Source organism: Amborella trichopoda, chromosome 2 (assembly GCF_054954075.1).
Source record: "Amborella trichopoda isolate Santa Cruz 75 chromosome 2, AtrichopodaSantaCruz75HAP2 v2.0, whole genome shotgun sequence".
Classification (NCBI taxonomy): Eukaryota; Viridiplantae; Streptophyta; class Magnoliopsida; order Amborellales; family Amborellaceae; genus Amborella; species Amborella trichopoda.
The window spans coordinates 63410727-63431197 of NC_142337.1; the positions used below are offsets into that span (position 1 = coordinate 63410727).

The window sequence follows — 20471 nt, forward strand, 5'->3', positions numbered from 1 at the left end:
TATGGATGAAAGTAGTGAAAATATATATTTTAATTTATTGCCTCGTGAAAGACAGGGTAATTTGGTTCAAGTGAAAAGCTTTGAAAAGAGCAATGAGAAATGCTTAAATGATAATGGATAAAAGTAGTGAGAAAATATATAGTAATTTATTGTCTTATTGAGAGTTTGACCCTTGATATAGGCTAATTATAAACTAGGGTTGGTGTAGTCGAGTCCAAATAGTTAGGATAAAGCTCAGATAATGATCATGAAAGATTTAAACTAAAGGATATTGAAGGCTAAGTAATCGTTATAGTATAGTTTTATGTAGTATAAAACTATGTATTTTTGTTACAAGGAGGTTACAATAGTTATTAACCATTAGATGTAAAATTGGATGGCTTCGAGTGTGCTACAAATATTTGAGAATTTCTTTTTTGTGAAATTTGAATCTAATTAATAGCACCCTCACAACCACCCGATTTGAAATCTAAAGGACGAGAGAGATTGTGACTTCCTTGTATTAAAAATAAATGGTTTAGTTATATTCTTTTCCAAAAATCTTATATGAGATCTTGATCGCATATTGGTGATGTATCTATGTGTGCTCTTTAGCTGCCAGTAGTTTAGTACCCATCAATTTTTGCGAACCAATTCTTAAATTTTGCAGTGTAATACTGTACAGATCCTCATTAAAATGAGGATTAGTGTCAATTCTGGCTGGTAGCCAACTTGCTTTTCGTTTACTTATATCAATGTTATGAAAAGCAGCCAGGATCAGGTGTTGAATCGGCCCCGACTATAGTGATCGGATTGGTCGAATTGGTGATCCATCCAAAAATTAAAACGAAAAGTGACCAAATAGATCGAGAAAGAGGTTGGAAACAACCATCTTCTATAGATGTTTGTTTGATGACAAATCAGAGAGAATTGGGCCGATTCTCAATTTGTGGATCTATAAATGTTTGTTTGATGACAAATCAGAGAGAATTGGGCCGATTCTCAATTTGTGGAGGGAATTAGCCCAATGACCATTAACTGCAATCCGGATCCGGGATATTTTAAAATTTTGGTAACACGGGATGCTTAAATCACACAAAAAATCCCCTAGGCATATGTAATATGGAAATCTCATCTCTGGTAAACTTTTCGTTGAGAGAGAGAACTATGATAAATAGATGTGTAAACGATGGTTTGGTTCATTGCTCAATTCAATTTTGAGATATTATTTTTTTTCAAGTGCAAAGAAGGTACAATTGGGATTTTATTTATTTATTTTTATTGAAGCTAATCTATGAATAGGAAACATTTCATTCCAAAATTTTCGAGTTTTGTCTGATAGTGTAAATGGACATTATACTCCCATTGGAGTATAATATCCTTTGGAATTACTTTTTTTACACTAGCATATGCATGCAATCTCAAACAACTGAACATATTGGTTTAAAAAAAAACAAGGAATTAAGAAAAAGAGTGCAACCAAATGTGATGCATTTACCGGATAGAAATCGAAAGGACCTTTAGTAGGCAATGTGCATGCGAGAGGGAATGTTTTCTAAAGATTTCTAATAAAAAAAAAGTGTACAATTACTTTTGGGATAAATAGGTTACAATTATTTATTGGGCTTGTATACATCGAAACCATTTACCTATTGTACAAGGCCGTTTCAATTATTTATAACCATCCAATATGGAATTTGATAGCTTAGATGTGTTTCAAAGTTCATGAAAAATATCTTTGAACTTTGAGCATGGGGAATAGAATAGATATAGCCACTTAATTTCACATCCAGTAGTCACGATTAATTGTGGCAACGTTATACAAAAGATAAATGGTTTCATTGTATACTTTTCTGTAACTTATAATCATCCGATATGGAATTTAATAGCTTCGGTGTGCCACAAAGTTCGAAAATATTTTTTTAGAACATTGAACTTGGTCAATAGAATAAATATAGCTATCCAATTTTACATCCAATAGTCAAGATTAATTATGACTACTTTGTACCAAAGGTAAATGGTCTCATTGCAAACTTTATCATTAGGAAATATGGTTTTTTAAAAGGTTGGATTAGAGTTCGGGTTTGAGAGAGAGTAGAATAGAGAGAGAAATTTTGGTGAGAAAGAAAAGTTAAAGAAAAAGTTAAGTAGATGGAGCAAGGGGATATGAGTTTTACAAGGGTGGTTGAGGTGAGAGATGTTAGTATTTTTTGTTTAAAAAATATGTAAGTGTATTTTAAAACAACAACTTTGGTTTTATAGTTATTTTTTAAATTGCTTTGTAGAGAGAGAAAGATGTGGGTTTGAGTCCCACATTGAAGAGAAGAGAGTTTGTTGAGTTATATTTAAGAGCATACATTCCCATATAATGTACTCCAAGTACAGAGAAGAGTTCGAGATCTTATTTTTCTATTTTTGAAATTCTACCATTTTTTGCCTCAATTCACCCAACCAATCTCTCTATTTTTGAAATTGTACCATTTTTTTGCCCCAATGCACCCAACCAATCTCCAATCTCCAATCTCCAACAACGGAGATTGAAATTGTACCATTTTTTGCCCAAATTCACCCAACCAATCTCTCTATTTTTGAAATTACACCATTTTTTGCCCTAATTCACCTAACCAATCTCCAACAAGAGACATGGACTTAGAGAGAGTTTTTTAGTGAGAGAAAGAATTAATGGGAGTGTAAGTGATTAGCTAGAGAAGTGGAAGAGCGAGGTTTTTAGTGAGAGAAAGAATTGATGGGAGTTCATTAGCTAGAGAAGTGGTAGAGTGAGAAAAAGGGTTAGAGGGAAGAACATGGTTTCTATGCTGCCAGCCCACATATTGTAGAAATGCGGGTTTGACAAATGTAATTTAATCTTAATTTTTAGAGAATATATAATCTTTAATATGGAGATCATGAATATTAATTTTTTTTGTTTTTTGAAAACTATAAATAATAATTACATCAAAAAAATTTTGGACGGTTAGTTATACTTGTTTTTAGATGGACCACCTATTTGTATCCATCTTTAAGATAGATGCTTCGTACCTCTTGACCGCATATTTTAGAAATATGGTTGCTTCATACCTCTGGACCGCATATTTTAGAAATATGGTCCAGCCCGCATGAAACAATTTTCTTAGAGAGAATGGGTAGAGAGGGAAGAAGGGCAAAATGAGAGGAGGGGTCGAGGGGAGCACGAGCTTGATTCCTAGTGTTAATATCCAAGCAAGAAAAAGGAAAGAGTTTATACAACGATGCAATCTACACCATCGATTATGATTAGATTGGGTAAGTTTGGCATAAGATAATTTGGCACTATCTTAAAAGATAGAAGTGCGGTTTGCATAAGGTGCTAATTTTAAATAATCTAAGTAAGAAGTCCTTGATTATGAAATTTTTTTTTAAAAAAATTGACGCACATCTATAAACATTTGAAAATCATACAAATGGATAATCAAGATAATGTAGCACTTGGAATGCTTTTTTCCAGTAATAATACATCTTCCGATAACAATACATCTCACGGTTGTGATGATTAATTGGAGGGCTTTCTAGGAACGATTGTGATGATTAATTGGAGGGCTTTCTAGCAACGGAACAACCTTTTTCAATGGGTTTCTGAGATGCGTGTTGCTTCTACACCATAAGGTTAACATGTTGTATAAACGTTTTTCCTAAAAGATGAGTGAGATTTGAAATAAGGTCATCTTAAACAATCAAAGTAAGGCGAACCTTCAAATTTTATCAAAGATATTGTTTTGGTATTAAAAATTCTTAAGATGGCATAATTGAAACGCAATTGAGCTATGTACATAATGGCGACAGCGTAAGATGTATGAGCGAGTTGATAGGGATGTAAATAATGATTGGAGCGTGAGATTAGTATAAGCAAATAGATTTTTTTAACACTGCTCCATTTTATTGGTGTGTAGGTGTGTTCTAAAGATTTTATGATTCCATTTTGATTTGGAATGTATGATTGAATGAAATCGGCTATTGCCCTTTTTCCTACCATTCATGTTTTTCTAAAAAATAATATATCAAAATTTTTGAGATGAAATAGTCAGATGTATTTTTTGAATTTTCTATGAAACATAGCTGATTAATAATAGAATACGAGTAATGATCCTATGAGACCTACCCACACTTATGTGTGTAGGATCCCAAAAGATCACCATTAAATTTGGCACAGATCTCTAGAAAAAGCATTATATGGGTGTAGGAGTTGATTTTTTTAGAGATCTGTGTCAAATTTAATAGTGATCCTTTGGAGTCCTACACACATGGGTGTAGGAGGATATCATATGATCATTACTCATATATAAATAATATAATGAACCATAATAGTATACATAAATATAAAAATAATAATAGTATAACACCATTTTTAATGGAAATATGTAAAATAAAAGATGAAATTGATTAAAACCTAGAAACCCTTTCTTCCATTTATGGAAGCTATTATTACTAGTAAATTATAAATGATGATAACTTTTTTGAACATTACATTTCTATCCAAAAATATTTTAAAAAACCCCAATATTAGTAAAGTAGAACATTAAAATATTCTAAAGTTAAAAAATCGATAAAAACATAGTTTTCTCAAGTTAATAATTACATTTCTACCCAAAAATAATTAAAAAAACCCCAATATTATGTAAATTAGAATGTTAAAATATTATAAAATTAAAAACTTGGTAAAACATAGTTTTCTCAAGTCATTAATTAAAACTTCTAATGAATTATTAATATTTTAAGAATTTTTTTTGACAATTATGGCCCTAATTCTATTTTAATATACATGGATTAATACCTCATTAAAAACAAATAAATCATCCAAGAGAATAAATAAGTAATTTATTTATTTCACAAGTTTCCTCATTAGTCTCCTCCAATAACTCAAAATTGTCAAAAATATATTATCCACATCCTTGTTGATTTGTTTTTCAATTTTGAAAATTACGTTGCAATTTATAGCTCAAAATTGTCAAAAATATATTATCCACATCCTTGCTGATTTGGTTTTCAATTTTGAAAATTACGTTGCAATTTATAGTGGAAGGGTAAGTTGTTTTTATTTATAGAGATAAGAGGTTATCGTGTTAAAAGCATGTGAGTAAACAATGTTATTAGTTGCGATTCTACGTTATAATTCATTCCAAGAGTTAGATACGGACTTTAGAATTTTAGGTAAAATACATAATGCTCTATATATGGGTCGAAATAATATAGAAAGTCGGTCAATTTATTTATTTATTTATTTATTTTTTCTAAACTTGCCTCTTGGTCAACTTAAATTTTGAATTTTTTTTAATTTGTTCGCTAGTAGGGCAGTGACTCAAGCTTTAAGGCACTGTCGTACTAATGAAAAAAAAAAAAAAAAAGGTCAAATTTTTGGTTGACCAATGGTCAATTTTGGAAAAAAAAAGAAAAAGAAAAAGTTGATGGACCTTGTTTGTAATTTTCACTTGTAAGTAAAGTATTTTGTATTTTACCTAAAGTCCATACGTAAATCACTCTAATTCAAAATGCAAATCGTACCGTGTAGAAAGTATGAAATTATGTGATTCCATTATTCTCAATTCGTGCGTGAGGCATTGTAATTATATTTTGGGCATAGCGAAAGTAAAATGTATTTATCATATTTGGAATAACTACTTTTTAAAATCTCTAAAAATTGGAGATAATTGATACAACTTTTCGAACCTCACACCTGTTGTCCAACTCGAGTTCTTTGACACTCAATTGGGAATGCCTTCCTAGGTCTCTTTATACCTTTTGTACATGTCTAATCTCTTACCCTAAAGTTAAGGTATCCTAAGTTCTTAACCTATACCTTGACATCTTCGGGTTTTTTTTTTTTTGTTTGTATCCATTCTTAGGAAAAAGTTTATATAAGGATGCTACCTTATAATGTAGAACGTTGGATGCCCTAAAAAATCCATTGGAAAAAGTAGTTTTAATGTTGAAAAACGATTTGATTGATCATCTCGACATCGAGATGTATGACTATGAAAAATAAAAAGATTTTAAGTCTCATAAATAGTGCATTTTACAACATATTATCTACACCGTCCATTTTCAAGATTTTCATATGTTTATAGATCTACTTGATTTTAACCATTTTTTAAATTTAAAATTAGATATAAAAATAGATTTTGAGATAATCCTATGAACATTTTACATCAAAATTATATACCATGATAAAATTTGAAGGTGCACCTTACCTCTACACCTATAAATGCGTCCATATGCAAATTGCACCCCTATTGTTATTTTATTTTATGCTTACTTTGTTCATCACATATATTTTTATAACTTGGAAAAGTCGTAGTTGGGTGGTTGGTACAAAGATATCGTAATCACTCTTCTCTCTCAAATTTCAAATTGGGTGGTTGTAGGAGGGTCATTGACTAAATTAAAAGTGATAAATTTTTTTTCTCAAACTTCGTAACTTATCCTAAACTATCTAATTTGATATCTATTGGTTAGTAGCAATTGTGAGGTTTTTATAACAAAGTAAATTGTCTCATAGTATACAATCCCAATTACTCTATTGTAGATATCTACACTCTTGTACAAAATTTAAGGCGCATTGACCTATCTTCTCTCATTCAACAGTTTATTTCTAGTTGAATGCTAGTGCTCTACCCATAACTGTGGTTTAATATCTATAGAAAAAAAAAAATTCCACTTATTTATAGGCTTGTGTTTTTCTCGACCAAAGGCACATGTATCGGGATATAATGGTAGGGTTTCAACGAATACAAAAGCCAAGACTATTCTAGATTTTGTTCTCCCCAAAATGTCCCATTTTTGTCTTTCCAGAAAAAGAAAAAAAAAAGGATGGTTATACAAAATCTTAAAGGATCTGGTTTTTATGCGGCCAAGCCCACATATGTAGAAATACACGTTTTTTAATAGATCGAGTTTTGAGATGGATTTTAATACTTAATTTATAAGAACCTATACTTTTTAACATGGAGATCATGAATATGAAAAAACAAATAAATTTTAAAAACTAAAAGTAATAATTCTAGTAAAAAAACATTTGGACCATTAATTTCTATTATTTTTAGATGGAACACCTACTTGCATTCATCATTAAGATGATGCTTTACACTTTCTGGACTGCATATGTAGAAATGCGGTCCAACTCTCATGAAACAATTTTCCTAACTTAAATGACGGTGGTTTAAGGTCTTAAATAATGGTGGTTTTGAGTTAAGGATGGGTATTGGGGGGAATCTCCTGTCCAAGAAATGTCCAAACATGCTCTTAGTGAAAGAGAATTAAAGAACGGCTCATTGGATTGGAATAATACTGAATAAACAAAACGTTATAAGAACCAAAATATAAACAAGAATGTAAATCTTAACTTGTAAAAGTCGACAGGAGCAAGCTAACAAATAAATACACAAAATTAATGATTTCTTCTCAGTATAAAATTGCTAAAATTTACTTGGCAACGGGCGGGGCCAGCGCTGGTCTTGGCCGGCTTTGTCCCCCTAGGGCTAGCTTGTGCCTGGTAGGGCCGGGCTAAAAATAAATGAAGAAAAAATAAAATAAAATACTATGAGCATCGGGTCAGGTTAAGTGGCCCAACTGGATCGAATGGGTCTAGAGCTGGCGCTAGCATAGCTTTGGGCCACAGTTTGTGGCTTGGCCCGTACCCTTTTTTAGGGCCAGGCCTGGGTAGGCCACCGCGGCCCATTATATATATATATATATATATAAAATCTTTCCAATGCCTATAAGCGAAAATAAATAGTGATTTTGTCTACTCTCATCACCGTCCAAATTTCATCATGCGGTCACGATTATTCGATATTGTTTTATTTTTAATTTTTTTTCTATAAATCAGAATGATGTGAAATTTTGAGAGTATAAATATCTTACTGAGATGCATCTAATAAAATATAAAAAACATTATCTGTGAAAACTAAATTGACCAAAATACCCTCGAAAAATTTTGGGGGTATTTTGGTAAAAAATTTTCATGTAAAATAATTTTGTTATAATTTTTGAAGATTCCTCTATTTTTGATGAATACACACTCCAAATTTCAAATCATTTTGATTTGTAGAAAAAAAAATGAAAAATAAAACACTACCGGATAATCGTAACCGCGTATTGAACTTTGGACAGTGATGGGGGGTAGGTGAAATAACTGTTCATTTTCGCCTATAAGCATTGTGTAGTGTTTTCCATATATATATATGAAAACTTTTAACAACGTCTATTGACGAAATTGAATAGTACTTCGCCCCGTCACAGACATGCTATGTTCGTTACAGTTTTGCCTAAAAAACTATCATGGATCTACGAGAGCCGTGATGGTTTCCCGTGTTTTATTGCGTGAAAAAATAGCACCACAGACATGTAATCGGACGGCAATGAGCGTGTGGACGGAAATACTGTTCTTTTTTGCTCATAGACGTTCCATAGTGTCTTTTATATATATATATATATATAACCTTAAAGTGCCCACCCACCTAAGATTCAAATGCCTACCTACCCAAAACTTGAATAGTGGAATTCAATAAGCAAAAATTAGTTGAGGGTCTCCATCTTGGGGAATTCAATGATCGAGATCCCCTGGGTGCTTGCTCAAAACTGCATCCCAGCCGTCCATCAAAGGCGCGTAGGCCCTATAAATAACAACGAGGTAACAACCCATAGCAGGGGTAGGAAGATAGAATGGGTGTCGAGCTTCATGGACTTGCTATGTCGACATCCACCGCGCGTGTGATAGCATGCTTTGAGGAGAAAGGCCTTCCCTTCGAGCTGGCGCCTGTGCGCGTGGAAGTCGGGGCCCATAAACAACCGCCCTTCCTCTCACTCAATGTATTGTTGCTTCTCGGTTTTCTGGCTTAATTTTCTCTCTCTCAATGTTGAAAAGTCGGATGAGTCCAACTCGGCTTCTTTTGAATTTTTTGGACTCGGCGGCCCGCCTATTCTAGAATCAAAACATATGAGAATCGATCGAGTCTTCCCCGGTTTCTAATATTTTATTACGTTTTTTTACTCAAGCAGGTTTATAACCTACTTGGCTGAGTCTAGACCTGAATTAGGCTCTGACCCAAGTGAGTCCTAGCCATAGTCCTTGTTTTTTAACTTGGGCCTAATTGGATAGTGGAGGAATGAGTGTATCTCCTACTTTCTTTCTTATTTTCTTGATGTTGATAGCCTTAATAGAATATACAATTTCATTTAGAGAAAGTATACGATAAGTAAATTTTCTAGGATGGTACGGCCTTTAGCGATTAGATGTGAAATCTTGTGGTTAGAGGTGTACCATCGATTAATACGTGAAAAAAATGATTAGTCGGCCGAAAAAACTTTATTGAACTATATGATAACTTTTAACCCTCTTAATATGTGAAATTTCACTGTTAAAAGTGATGGTGCCCTTTTTTTACCCGTTCATAGTCTTATAATATATGATTGCGACTATTTCATATTTTTGTCCTTCTTTTGCAGCCATTTGGTCAGATTCCAGCCTTTGAAGACGATGAAGTCAAGCTCTTTGGTGAGTGGATTTATAGGAAAGGAGAATATGGATTTATAGGAAAGGAGAATAAGGTCCCAAAATATTTTTTTTCCTCTTCACATACATCCATCTGTTCTAGTTCATTTCAGTTTAAAAGGAAATAGGAACTTCATAAACTCTCCATGCCAATTATAGTTATCAATTAAAAAGTTCAAACAATCACCCTTATTCTTTAAATTTTAAAACGGATGGTTATAAGAGTGTCATTGCATAGACACAAAGTTCCAAAAACAAATTTTCGAACTTCATGATTTACTCCAAGCCATTCAATTTGATATCTAATGAGTGAAAATAGTTGTGACCTCGAAAATAAATGATATCTTTTTACACAATCCTATTTTTTAATGTTACACCTTCAAGACAACAAATTAACTCTTAGTGCATCTTGGGGAGAAAAGATTAAAAAAAAAAAGGTTTTTAGATTAGTGAAAGTACAATGTGCATTGAGAACAGCTTCTAGGCAGAGGTGGTCATTGTGTTGTCATATACGTCTCATATCCATTCTAAGAAGGTTATAAGTTAATATTAATTTTGGAAAAATTATAAAAAACCCCCAAAACTACACTTATGCAACTCAAACCCCCCCCCTCCTTTCTCCTTCCCCTTCCCCTTCCCCTTCCCCAACCATCCCAAAAATTAAAAAAAAAAGGTAGAACTACCCTCACTTTCCCACACTTCTCTCCTCCCATACTTTACCCTTTCCTTACACCTCTCTCTTTCCTCTTTCCTACGAGACCTAATTTTTTACCGCAAGAGGACCCACAGTCCACAAACGCACTCACGGCCCAAGCTCCGTCCCTTTCTTGCGCTCTCTGCCAGCTTGAGTTCTTTCCCTCTCCCTCTTCAAATGATTTTTTGGCCTGAGTCCTACTATCTCTCTCTCTCTCTCTTCTACTGTCTCCTTGAATCCAGGGCACGATCTCTCTATGTGAAACATCTATCAATTTCTTTGGCCTAGCCCAAGCCCCCAAAGCCTGAGCTCGATTTAATGATAATGGTATTTGGTTTCCCTCCCTAAATTGCAACTCTATTGCAAATTATTTATGATTACAAAATGGACTTAGCCATCAAATCCATCTTCCACTTGAAAACAGTTTCACCACCACCTAAAAGTAACACGTAACTCCAATTCTCATTATTATTAGCTAATATGTAACACCACCCAAATGCAAAAGAAAAAAAGAAATAAAGATTGAGGGGCAGAGAGAGAAAAGGATCCAACAGTGGATTAAGAGCTCCGGCATTGTGTAAGTGCGCTTCGATAGTGGAACACTCTAGAGTCACAAGGCTCCGATACTGTGTATGTGCGCTCCAGCACAAGGTTCCGACACTGTGTATGAGCGCTCCGACACTGTGTATGTGCGCTAATGGAACAACATTGAGTGCCCTAGATTGAATTTATGTTGATTTTATAAACACATATATTTACTACAATAACTTTTATATACGAAAGGGCTAATGGAACAACATCGAGTGCCCTAGATTGAATTTAGGTTGATTTGATGTTTATTTTGATGCCCATTATGACAACTCACTATTTCAATTTTATTAATCCAATTAATATGTAATTTTAGGAATATGAGTGTCACACGGAAACACACCAAAAAAATTTAAAATTAATAAAAATTATTTAAAATGATCATAATATACCTACCCTAGTCAATGAATGTGGAAGGGGTAATTTGGTCATTTTATATTTTGCATCATTGAAATTTCTCAAATGGATACATAAAAAATTTGAAATTCAAACAATGTTTATACATGTTGGTTATTGGATTAGGAGACCAGTGTTAGACTACTCAAGTGAGCCAACACAAACTCACTCGAGTAACTCGGTCTCCCCGCTCTGCGAGCACAAGTATTACTAGTTTGGTAGTTGGGATCTTAAAAGAAAATAAAATAGAAAAACATTAAAACTATAAACAATCCAAGAAAATAAGAAATTTATTTGTCATTATTTATTATTATTATTATTATGTTTTTTATCATTTTGGCAAAGATTGAGAAGTGTTTTGGCTAAAAATACTTATTTTTAGATTTTCTCTTTCTCGTCACAAATTAATTTTTTCAAAATCTATTTTTTTACTACTTTTTTAACCTCATTGAGAGATGTTTTGTTTAATTTTCCTTTGAACAAATTTTTGAGATTTTTTTGTTTTATTATTTCTTTGACACTTTTTGCCAGGACCTGCCCAACTCTGATCAAGTAACTCGGCCCAGGTAAGCAGTGTTACACGGACATTTTCGAAAAAAAAAAAAAAAAAAATTGTCGCATGATGACACGGGTTGTTCATGTCATGAACTTCATTGCAACGACACTCTGCATCAACATGTACATCGAATGTGTCTAATATATAGACAACCCATATTGTTTTTTTTTTTTTTTGAGGAATATTTCATGCAACGGTGGTATAATAGTATAACGCAACCACATATTTAAAAAATCATGTTTTTGACATTTGTATGACCCCAAAATTTGCTCACACATTATTTTCATCCTCATAATCAATCTTACAAAAAAAATTCAATTTGCACCATAGATATGGTCAAAATTAGTACCCTCCAAGAATGAATCTCGACTGTCCATTTGGTGAATTTCAAGATATAGGCCTTGACAAATTCAAAATCACTTTTTTCTTTTTTAGCATTGTTAATTTAATGATGCTAATGCTATATAAAAATTTTGAGAATAAAAAAGTCCTTATGAGGCCTATATCTAAACATCTCACTAAAATAGACGGCTTATATTAATTGGACTAGAAAAACACTTTCTACAACATTTTTTCAAAATTTACCCTTTTGTGATTGTTCTTTAGAATTAAAAGAAAGTACATTTAAAGATTTGTATCAAACAAGTGTCTCTAACATGGTTTTTGAAGATGGTTGCATTATACTATTATACAACTGTTGCATGAAATCATTCCCTTTTTTTTTTTGGTATTAGATAAAAAGGCTCATCTTTCATGGGGCTCGAAACCACAAATTGTGATGGGGATGTTAAAAATTTTAATTACTATCCCACTAACTTAATTTGTATTCTTACAAGGGAGATATATATCACTTTCGAATTGTCTACAAAGAGACTAGTTATCTTTAGAGCATGAATGTCATAATCATTCTCACTCATTAGACGTCAAATTAGATGGCTTGAGTTAAGTTACGAGGTCCAAGAACTTTACAACATTGCATTTATTAGTTGAAAGCTTAATGAACATTGGTCAAATAAAAAGGGAAATGCATGCATACACCATCTACTTTTAATATAAAGAGTTTACAACTATTTTTGTCCGTCAGATTTCAAATCACGTAGTTATGAGTGTGTAATTGATTAGAGTCAAAGTTCAAAAGAAAAAAATTCTCAAACTTTATGATGCACCGCAAACCATCTAATTTGACATCTAATGGCTAGGAGCAATTGTGTCTTCATTGTAACAAAGATAAATGATCCCATAATATACAATTACAATAAAAAAACTCTACGTTTAAATACTGTAAAGGGACTAATAAAAATAATTGGGTGTAGTTTTAATAAGTTCGCAACCTTAAACAATCCAATTAAGGGTGCCCCTTCAAAGCTCATTGAAAGATGTAATTTTGGTTTGGAAAATTGAATGATGACCTGAAAACTTACTTTACTTCTAATTATGTATTTTCACACTAAAAACTGATACATATTGAGCAGATCTACAAGCACATGAAAATATTGATAATGAACAGTTTAGATAATGTATCATAAGATGTACCCTTTTTGGTACTTTAAAATCTTTTTTCTTTTTTTTTCTCATTCATACATCTTGATGTCGAGATGACGAATTAAAGGGTTTTTCACCATCAAAACAACCTTATTCTCTAGATTTTTTAGGTGTGATTTTATCAATTGTTTAAAGTTGCAACTTTATACAAACTCTTTCGTAAGAATTTCTTATGCACAACACATTTATTAGAAGTGGAAACTCAAAATAGTTAAATACTTACTTACGCTGTTAAAAAAAATCCTAATAAAACGTTCATATTCATTCACGCTTATGCATATATATGAGATATTATCATATTAATAAGATTTTAATTGTGGTTTATATTTTAAATTTAAATTGCGTTATGTTGGACTCAAACTAACCCCTTAATACACATATAAAACAATAAATGGTTCTACCAATGCAATTGTGGAAGATGTTCAATATAAATTGCACATAATATTATTTTCACGTAAACTAATGTTACATATGTTAATTTGCTTGTGAATAATAAATTTATAATTTTAACTTCTGCATCTTTATTTCTTAATTTTTATTTATTATTTATATCTAGTTATATATAATGGTTGTACAGACATATGCACGTCATACTGGATTTTTGGACTGAAATACTAGACACTCAAGACGCATACTAGATACAAGGCCCATATCATGTCTATGTAATATTGCTAGGTTGATCATAATCCATCAATTGGCAGTGAGTGTGTGTGTATTCCATTTCCCATAATCCACAATAAAAGGAAAAGCAGACCATCCTTCGTTCGTGTACGGTATATGTACACAAAGAATCTACGACGAAGAAGGGCTTCAATCCCTATTGACTTACCACTTTTGAGAATGGGGATGGGGTAATATCCCCCACCCTAACCACCATATTAAAAGTCTACTGTAAGTCCCCTCATGATTCCACCCTTGTTTTTTATGGTCATATAAAACACATATTAAATCAGTGGAAATACATTTTTGCTATAGATCCAAATTTTTTTCAACTCCAAAAATAATGCAGATCTGATGAATCATAAAGAAATTAAATGAACAGAGTTGAAAAGGTTTTAAAAACTATTTTTAAAAAATTTAAATTTATTTATTTTTCTAGATTCACAATCACAATGGTCGAAATTATCGACCCCACAAAGTTTAGATCGAAAATCCACCTCTAAGATAGATTTTAGAGTGGAGACGCATATAAAATGGTATGTCCACAGAATAATGGCTTAGCAAGAACATAGCCCTGAGGGATCGTCGACGTCAATTGAAATGAAGGGTGATGGAGAGAGAGTGGTACTTTTTTGAGAAAATGGGATTCACTAAACTAAGACATGCCTTAAATGGTTGGACCCTCTCTCCCTATATCTATGTCGACCATTTCAATAAGATGGTGATAACCCCAAGGACTACTCTTTCAATAGTTTTTAGATTTAAAATATAATTTTCACCTTTTTTTTAATACAAAATATATTGTTATGATCAAATTTTGTATTAAGAAGCACAGTTAAACCTAAATTACAATCCACCCGACCTCCCCTCATTTTCACTTGTCACTTCGTCAGAGTCAAGGGCAAAAACGAATTACATCTCGAACAAGTACAACGAAATTGGAGCCGATCTTCTGAGATTCGGAAACGTCCCTGAGTTTGCCCTCGTCTTGGTATGGATGGAGGTCGAAGCTCACCGATTCAACCCCCCAATCTCAGCCATTGTGCGTGAAGCCTTAGTCAAGCCAGCATTTGGGGCCACAACAGATGCTTCAGTGATCGAGGCTGAGGCCAAGAAGTTAGCCAAGGTATTGGATGTGTACGAGTCAAGGCTATCGGAAAACAAGTACTTGGCCGGAGAAAATTTCTCTTTGGCTGATCTTCACCACCTTCCCTATATACATTACCTCCTCAAAACATCGAAGGCAGATCTGATTACTTCTCGGAAGCATGTTAAGGCGTGGTGGGATGACATTTCCTCTCGCCCCTCTTGGAAGAAAGTCTCAGAGAATATGAAGTTTTAGGGTTTAGGGTTCAGGGTTTTAACTAGTTTGAATGAAATATAGCTTTCTTGAAACTTGCTTATAGTTAAGTTTGGAATTATTTTTTCCTCTGCATTTCTAATTTCATGATCTCCTTTCCTCATTTGTAAAGCATTTCGATCATATTCCAATAAATTCGCATTAGAAGTGTTATCTAGTTTTTGAATTGAATTGGTTTATTTAAAGCATTTTGCTTTTTAAAAAAGGGTGGGCAAATGGCATATTAAACTTATCACATATCTTTAATATTAATTTAGGGCATTGGAGTTGAATTTTTAAAGGTTAACATGAGTGTTTATTGATTTTATTTAATTTAACATGACTTGTACACAATTTATGTTACTTGCAAGTTGCAATTACTTTGTTTAAGGAGCTTCACACATCACTTTCATTGTATTCAAATTAAATGATTTTGTTGTGGCTTAGGATGGTCTATTTTAAGCTTCCCAAGAGGCTACACTCGCAAAATAAAGCTTATCGATAATCTTTCACTTGTTGAGGACCATAGCATACTCCCTTGGAGCGCATACTGTATACTTACTCCCTTGGGTGAAAGACTAATATCATTGGTTCTTTTTCGATCTAAGATTTTGGGGTCCTCCTAAGAATCACTAGATGATTATTTTCGTAACAAACTGGAATTTGAATTTTTAGCACTTGAATCTAATATTCTAAAAGTTGAATGGTCTATGTCCAATCGTAGGACATTATTCTCTTCAATAACAAACAAAGTACACTTGAATTTTTATTTTTTATAGGCAGGTTGCTAACCTAAAAATACTCCTAAATTGAGTTTTACCAGAGAGAGAATAGAGGAAATGCTCCCAGTGGTACATAAAATATTAAGTTACTTATTTAGTTAATGGATTTGGTTTTGTCAGTTTTCCTTTGGTTTTTCTAGCTCACTCACTTTCTGATTTCTAAAACAATGATTCAACGACCTATTCCCATTCAAACTTTTACGAATGGATGTAGTTTCTGTAGGGCTAGATTTTATGAAAACAAAATAAAACCTCACCTCAAATCCTCATTCAGAAAGTATTTTTGGCATCTAAAATCTTATGATTGTTTTAAAATTAATTTCCAATACTGACAATAAAATTTGAAACTCAAAAGATAGTACAGATCTTGTGGTTTTGTGAACACTTAGTTTTAGAGGGAAATTGACGGTCTAAATGATTTGTTGCAATATACACTATTTTTAAAATTTAAAATCCTATGTTTTTCAACACTTGATTTGCAATAATGAGTTATAAGTGGAGGCTTTACCTATTTTGATAGGGCTGCAGCCCTATCAAACCATTTTCCTTCAAGAATATAAGCAACATCCACCAAAAAAAAAAAACTTAGTACAAGCAACGAACTCGAGTGATGTAAGCGAAGTTGAATACCACCAATTGACCTAGTAAAAAAAGCCTTATTTTGACACAAGGAGGGTAATTGTGAAATTGTTTTGGGTGTACACTATCGAGAAGTATAATACTCCAATTATGACCATAAAAAATTCGACAATCTCTGATTATTTTTTCTTATTTTTATTTTTTGACAAAAGTTATCCAAGTTTTATTGTTGAAAAAATGTGGCATCATTACTAAGGAATCAAGAGTTATTCCCTTCTGTATGATGTTAGCTTCCCAAACCAACCCCCAAATCCTTTATCCTTTACCTAGGGGAGGAGATAGCTATCGACCAACAAGTCTATACTGACGACCACAGGAAAATACAATATTAGGAAGATTTAAATGAATATCAATCTCCATAATGCCATTTCTTTATGATAAATTTATGCACATATCCCCTACAGTTTTTGTTAATAAAAATCCCCCTATTTTATTCTTAATTTGCCACTACTTTGAATCTTTCAAAGATCCAAAGTCATAAAGAGATTTTATAATTTCATACGGAATATAATCGTAAAATTTTTATTTTATTTTATTTTATTGAAGTTGATTGCTAGGTTCCGAAAGTTACTTTTCCAAAATTTGAGATCCCAAAACAATTTTAAATGGGGTTCTACCCGAGGGACTGAGCTCTCTCGCATGAATATATAATCCGTGTTGGTTTATTTTCAATTTTTATAATCGACCTATAGGATTAGGCATCTTGACGTCATCACACCTAATACCAATTACTTAATAAATATTTTGAGTAAATAAATGAAAGTTATGTTTTGTTAATCGATTTGGTTAATCAAACATGCGAGAAAGGTTGAAGTCCCAACTTTGAATTTTGTACCTTATCGAATATTCTACACTGAAATTAAAAAGAAGAAAAAGAATCCAATAATCCAACAAAAATATGGCCAAACTAAGTCACACATACACATATTTATGGTTATGGGTTTAAGAGCTAGCTTGTCTATGGTATATTATAGGGTAGATGGCCCAGATTCAACAATCTAGATGGCTCATGTTCATTAACAAGTGTGGTATTTTTTATTGTTTATTTTTATTTTTTTTGTGAGGCTGGGTTTTACGCACCTCTCTACATCAGCTCAAAAAGATTTATAAAAATACTTATAAATAAAATTCTCCTATATTCAATAGCTGTTGAATATGCTCAAAATGAATTTATGTGATTCAACCTAGGCTGGCCGGCTCACGAAATCATTCAATTGGACAGAAATGAATTTGTGGCTTCCAAAACAATGTTGCACTTTTGATAAACAAATATGAGAAGGGCTGCACTGGTAGAAGCTATTGGTGGGGATGGGTCGTGTAGGGTCCAGGTCAAGGATAAGCTCAATTTGGAAAACCTAAATCATTAAAATTATAAGGAAATTACTAATAATCTTAGTAGAAAAAAAAAAATTGTATATCGTGATCCTCACCAGCCAAAACAAAAAAAAGAAAAAAAAAAAAAAAGCCAAAAAGTAAACGATCTTATATTGATGATTTTGGAAGGGAAAATGAGGTCATACCGAGAAGGACCACCAAATCATTTTCCATAAATTAAGTTCCCAAAAAAGTTAATTTAAAAGTGGGAGCGATATGGTGGAACCATGGGTTCAAACTGTAAATATAGATCTTCATCTATTACTACGGAAGAGTAGTTTTATTACCCAAAATCATCTTAAAACGTTTTTCATTTAACTAAAAGAATAGTTCTTTTTTTAAGAAACGAACATTTAGAGATAAAAAGAGCCCTGTTTTCGTGTACATAACATAATGGACGATTCAGTGAATCATAGAGTGCCTATGATATGGACCTTTTATTTTTACCCCCACACCATTTTTTAAACAATATTGATCTTGGAGAATAGGAAATATGGTTGGCGAATTTTGAGGTCCCTCAAACAACAGTAAATACTAAATAGGAGTGCTTCTGCGGTTCCAAATGAGCAATTTGGACCAACTTGTTGATGAAGCCTTTTGCCATGCTAAATTGAATCGGTCAATATCGCAGGTCTCAAAAGATACCTACACACATTTGCAAATTTACCAAAACCCAACCGTTCTTATGCACCACTAGAAAGGGTGTGGTTTGTATGATGCCGAGGCCCTGAGCAATTGAAGTAAGGTGCATCTTCAAATAGTACCGAAATAAAATGTTTCGATATTAGAAATTTTTATGATGGCTGAAAATAGTTTTTTATTTCTGATTATAAAATTTACATATCCAAAAGTAGTATAGATCGAGTAGATCTCCAAATACTTAAAAATCTTGAAAATTGATGGTCTAGATAATACATTATATGATGCATTGTTTCCAAGACTTGAAATCATTTTTTTCTCATGTCCTTATATCTCAGGTTGAGATGATTGATTTTGAAGTTTTTCAGCATCGAAACAATCATTTCTAGTGAATTTTTGAGGCGCCTCTTAATTCGATTGTTTAGGGCCTCACCCTTATATACATATTTTCCTTTTAGGAATTCTACAAGGCAAATGGCTCAGAAGCCATACTTTTTTATCTTTCCAAATACCAATTTATTTATGACAAAGAAGGCTAAAAAATGGGGAAATTTAGTTGTAAAATATGAACAATTCAATACTTTGGGCAGTGATTTCCTGCAACGACTGTAAATTAATATAATGCAAGAGCATTCAAAAACCACGTTAGGGCCATTTGTTTGATTTTAATATTTAAATGTACACTCTTTTCATTCTAACGAACAATCACAATAAAGAAAAATTTGAAAACGCAACTTAGAAAGTATTTTTTTAGCCCAATTAATATAGGTTGTCCATTTTGGTGAGATGTTTATATCTAGGCCTTAGCATGATTTTTTTTCTTTTCAAAATTTTTAGATAATCTTATTATCATTAGATTAATAATATTAAAAAATAAAAAAATTATTTTGAATTCATATAGGTCTAGATCTTTAAATTTATCAAATGGATGGTCTAGATTCATTGTTGGAGGGGACTCATTTTGACCATATATATGGTGCACATTATTATTTTTATTTTTAAATTGATTATTGAGATGAAAATATTGTGTGTGCAAATTTTAGGTCATACAAATATCACAAACATAGTTTTTTAGAAGTATGGTTGCATTATACTATGATACAATCGTTGCCCACTTTTATATCTTTCAATTTTTTTTAAAATATACCCTATTAAAAAATAAGTTGAAATAGTTGCAAATGGGCAACATGTTAAATACCCCATATGTTGTACCCTAGAGGTATTTTGATGTACCCTACTGGAATTTTGATAAATTTCCTAAAAAAAAACCAACAATTGAAATGTATTCCAATTTCGAAAGTAAAGCAAATTCATTCAACATTACAAGGAAATGTTTTTGGTGAGTCGGCCCCTCGGTTTTCAAGGGTTTTAGTACTTAATTTCCTCTTTAGATGTTTTTTTAAATTTGGAGCTCCAAAAACAATGCCGTTCTAATTATCTTAAAAGATTGGAAATAAATAGTTCAAAAAAAAGAGAGTACAAAATGGGCCATTGTTCAGGCTCAATTTTTTTCTTTTCTTTTCTTTTATTTGGTTCACCATCGCAATGAAAGAGATCATAAATGATAAAATTCTTCTTTATGATTTTGTTTTTTGTTCAAACAATATTAATAATGAGAATTCAATTTCATTTATCTTACGTTGCATTTATCACCTAATTTTAGTCCAGCTATGAAGATGCCAATATATTCGTAAGACAAACCTTTTCCTTTTTTTTTTCGTTGGAGCAAATATTTAACACCAGATATTTCAAAAGTTAAT

General features: G+C 32.3%; 1 protein-coding gene across 1 annotated transcript; it reads left to right on the forward strand.

Moving 5' to 3' along the window:
- Positions 1-8654: 8654 nt before the first annotated feature.
- On the forward strand, positions 8655-15455 carry ATGSTF13 (Glutathione S-transferase family protein). The gene is made up of 3 exons (XM_006855466.3): positions 8655-8820; positions 9457-9505; positions 14832-15455. Exons 1-3 carry the CDS (start codon positions 8674-8676, stop codon positions 15278-15280), a joined length of 645 nt encoding a protein of 214 aa, XP_006855528.1. The 5' UTR covers positions 8655-8673; the 3' UTR covers positions 15281-15455.
- Positions 15456-20471: the final 5016 nt, after the last annotated feature.

Coding starts and splice junctions, on each gene's coding strand:
- ATGSTF13 (XM_006855466.3), top strand. CDS start 8,674: ATGGGTGTCGAGCTTCATGGACTTGCTATGTCGACATCCACCGCGCGT. Junction 8,821..9,456: donor CGCCCTTCCTCTCACTCAAT/GTATTGTTGCTT, acceptor CTTCTTTTGCAG/CCATTTGGTCAGATTCCAGC. Junction 9,506..14,831: donor CGATGAAGTCAAGCTCTTTG/GTGAGTGGATTT, acceptor TCACTTCGTCAG/AGTCAAGGGCAAAAACGAAT.